The 2527-nt window shown below is 56.6% G+C and overlaps 1 protein-coding gene across 1 annotated transcript; it reads right to left on the bottom strand.

Annotated features, from left to right (window-relative positions):
* Positions 1-203: 203 nt before the first annotated feature.
* Positions 204-1637, bottom strand: LOC127210107 (elongin-A3 member D-like). The gene has a single exon (XM_051169798.1). The coding sequence runs from the start codon at positions 1635-1637 to the stop codon at positions 204-206; it is 1434 nt and encodes a 477-aa protein (XP_051025755.1).
* Positions 1638-2527: the final 890 nt, after the last annotated feature.

Genomic DNA, 2527 nt, shown 5'->3' with positions numbered 1-2527 from the left:
CCCTGCCCTCGCTGCTCCTGGTTGCTGTTGATGCAATTTGATAAGTCGGAGATATCCTGGACTGAGGATTGGACTGGCCTCCAAGGAACCCAATGATCCTGGCATCCGAGGTGCATGTGCTGGAAAGCCTGGGTACTCTGTGAGGGGAGAGTGGGTCTGTCCAGTCCAGTGGAATCCCAAGCAGTGGGTAGAGCAACCTAGGTTTACCTGCCGAGGAAGCTCTTCTGATAATCTCGGAGGGCCTTGGCCATGAGAGGTGGAGGTCTCTTCTTAGCCTCTCTCTTGTTGCTGCCGCCCACCCCAGATGGAAGGCAGGGAGCCTCCTGCGTGAGGCTGTGGGTAGAGGCCTTGTGGAGGAGGTGGTTTTCAGAGAAGGGCGCCTCCGCCTGGGGTCCTGACTCTTCCTGCTGGTCTGGGCTTTTGACCTGGGTGTGGAAGGCAGCCATCTTAGTTTGTAGGCTTCCTTGCCTTGCCTCGGCTTGTCTGCTTTGGATGCGGGCTCTCAGGGCTTGCAGCCTTAGCTTTTGGGACACCTTGAGCTGAAGGTGTGTCTGGGTCTCAGTCTGTCTGTGGGTTTGCTTGCACGGCTGGGTCTCTTGGGACGGGGACTCCTCCTGTGACTGCTCAGATTCACCTTCCAGGGCCTTAGCTCGGACGGCTTGATGGTGAGCACCCAAGGTACCAGCAGGATCCTCAACAAGGAGGAGCCCTTGGCAGGAATTCGGCAGGAGTCCACCAGCAGGCCTGGGACCCGAGTAGACTGGCTTTTGGAAATTCATCCTGTTAGCCCACAGTTTGGCCTCTTGGTTGGTGCTCCAGGAAGAGGGCTCCAGTCCATGCCAGGGGATGCAGGCTTGGCGACTGCGGTGGGACTCTGGAGTACGACTCAGAGCACTTGGACTCAAAGCATTGCAGCTTGAAGACTGGCCTCGAAGCACCTTGACTCCAGGGCTCCGGGCTTCAGCTTTCCAGGAGCTCTTCCTCTTCCTCTTGCAGGGTGGCAGAAGTGGCAGGGGCTTCAGGGAGGGCAGGGGCAGCACTGTAGGTGAAGGAGACCTCTCAAAGCTAAAGCATTCCTCAAAAGACCCACTGGGGGCATCCCCCTTAGACCAGCAGAGTGGGATCTTTCTGCACCTTCGGATCTTCTTTCCTCCCGGCTCCAGGCTTCCACTGCCAGTTGTAGTCCCCTCTGTGCTTGTGGGTGCACTTTTCTTCCTGCTGGGGCCTGGGCTGCCACTGCTGACCTCTAAGACCTCTCTCTCATTATCTTGGGGTTTCCCCGACGCAGGAGCAGGCGCCTTTTCTTCTGGAGAGTTTCTCAGACTCTCTGAATTCAGGTTCCTCACCAAGGTCGAGTCCTGTGGGTCCTGGTCCGGGTCCGGGTCTACCTCAAGCTGGGGCCCCAGCAGGGACATCTCTGACCACCTGGCCACCAGGTCCTTGGCAAAGGGCACCAGGAGCTGCCGTTTCCTCAAGCCCTTGATGGTCTGCCTGAAGCCAATCTCTGCCAGGATGTCGGACAGGAGGGGCAGATAAGAGAGCTTCTTCAGGCTTTTGTAGAGCTTGTGTGGGTCAGTCTCCCTGCATAGGCGCTCCCGTAGCTTCTGCAGGGCTTCTGGGTGCCAGCCTGCTTCCATTTCCACAGCTGAGGTCAGGACTGGGCACCCCGAGAGCAGCACATTGGAGTAGGTTTCTCCCCTTCTTGCTGCGGTGGCTAATTATGTCTCTGAGGCAGAGGACATGGATTCTGGGCTCTCCTGCTGGTCCTCGTCCAGTCTGCTGCCTTCTTTGCCTGCCTGCCTGCCGCTGGTTACGCCCTCTACACTCTCAGACACTTATTTTGGCTGGGCCATGGCCTCAAAACCACCTAGTCACAAGCCAAAGCCGCTTGTTCCCAGTTTGCCTTTCCCACTTCTGTCTGTGAGCCATGTTCTCTCCACAGCCCCCAAGCCTTCCTCTCTGCCTTCAGAGCCCAACCTGACAGACCCCTTGCGTTCCAGAGCACTGCCTTCCTTACAGGTGACCTCTGTGCAAAGTGAACTTTTACAAGTTCCTGGCTCGTCCAGGCTCTCGCGAGAGCCTGTTCACCAGTAGAGAGCGCCATCTTCAGGGGCAAGCCATAGACTGCATCCTCCAGCACTCAGGAGACAGAGGCAGGAAGACAGCTAAGAGTTCAAGGCCAGCCTAGTCCAGAAAGCTAGTCCAGGACAGCCAAGGCTACACAGAGAAACTCTGTCTCGCAAAACTAAAGAGAGAGAGAGAGAGAGAGAGAGAGAGAGAGAGAGAGAGGAGACGATGAAGAGAGAAGAGAAGAGAGGAGAGAGATGAGAGAGAGAGAGAGAGAGAGACAGACAGGACAGACAGACAGACAGACAGACAGACAGACAGACCGACCGACCGACCCTGGAACCCGTGTTTCCACTCCGATTTTGCACTGTACACAATGGAGGAGTATGCTTCTGTCCCCACTAAGTTGAGCCTCCTGGGGCAAGTGGATTTCCACAGTGATACTGGACGTCCTAGCTTT

The sequence above is a fragment of the Acomys russatus genome, chromosome 27 (assembly GCF_903995435.1).
Source record: "Acomys russatus chromosome 27, mAcoRus1.1, whole genome shotgun sequence".
Taxonomy (NCBI): domain Eukaryota; kingdom Metazoa; phylum Chordata; class Mammalia; order Rodentia; family Muridae; genus Acomys; species Acomys russatus.
Note: the sequence above shows the minus strand (reverse complement) of the source record. Positions and strands in the feature narration are given on the sequence as shown.

Excerpts from the sequence above, each read along its gene's own strand:
- LOC127210107 (XM_051169798.1), bottom strand. The coding sequence starts at position 1,637 with ATGGAAGCAGGCTGGCACCCAGAAGCCCTGCAGAAGCTACGGGAGCGC.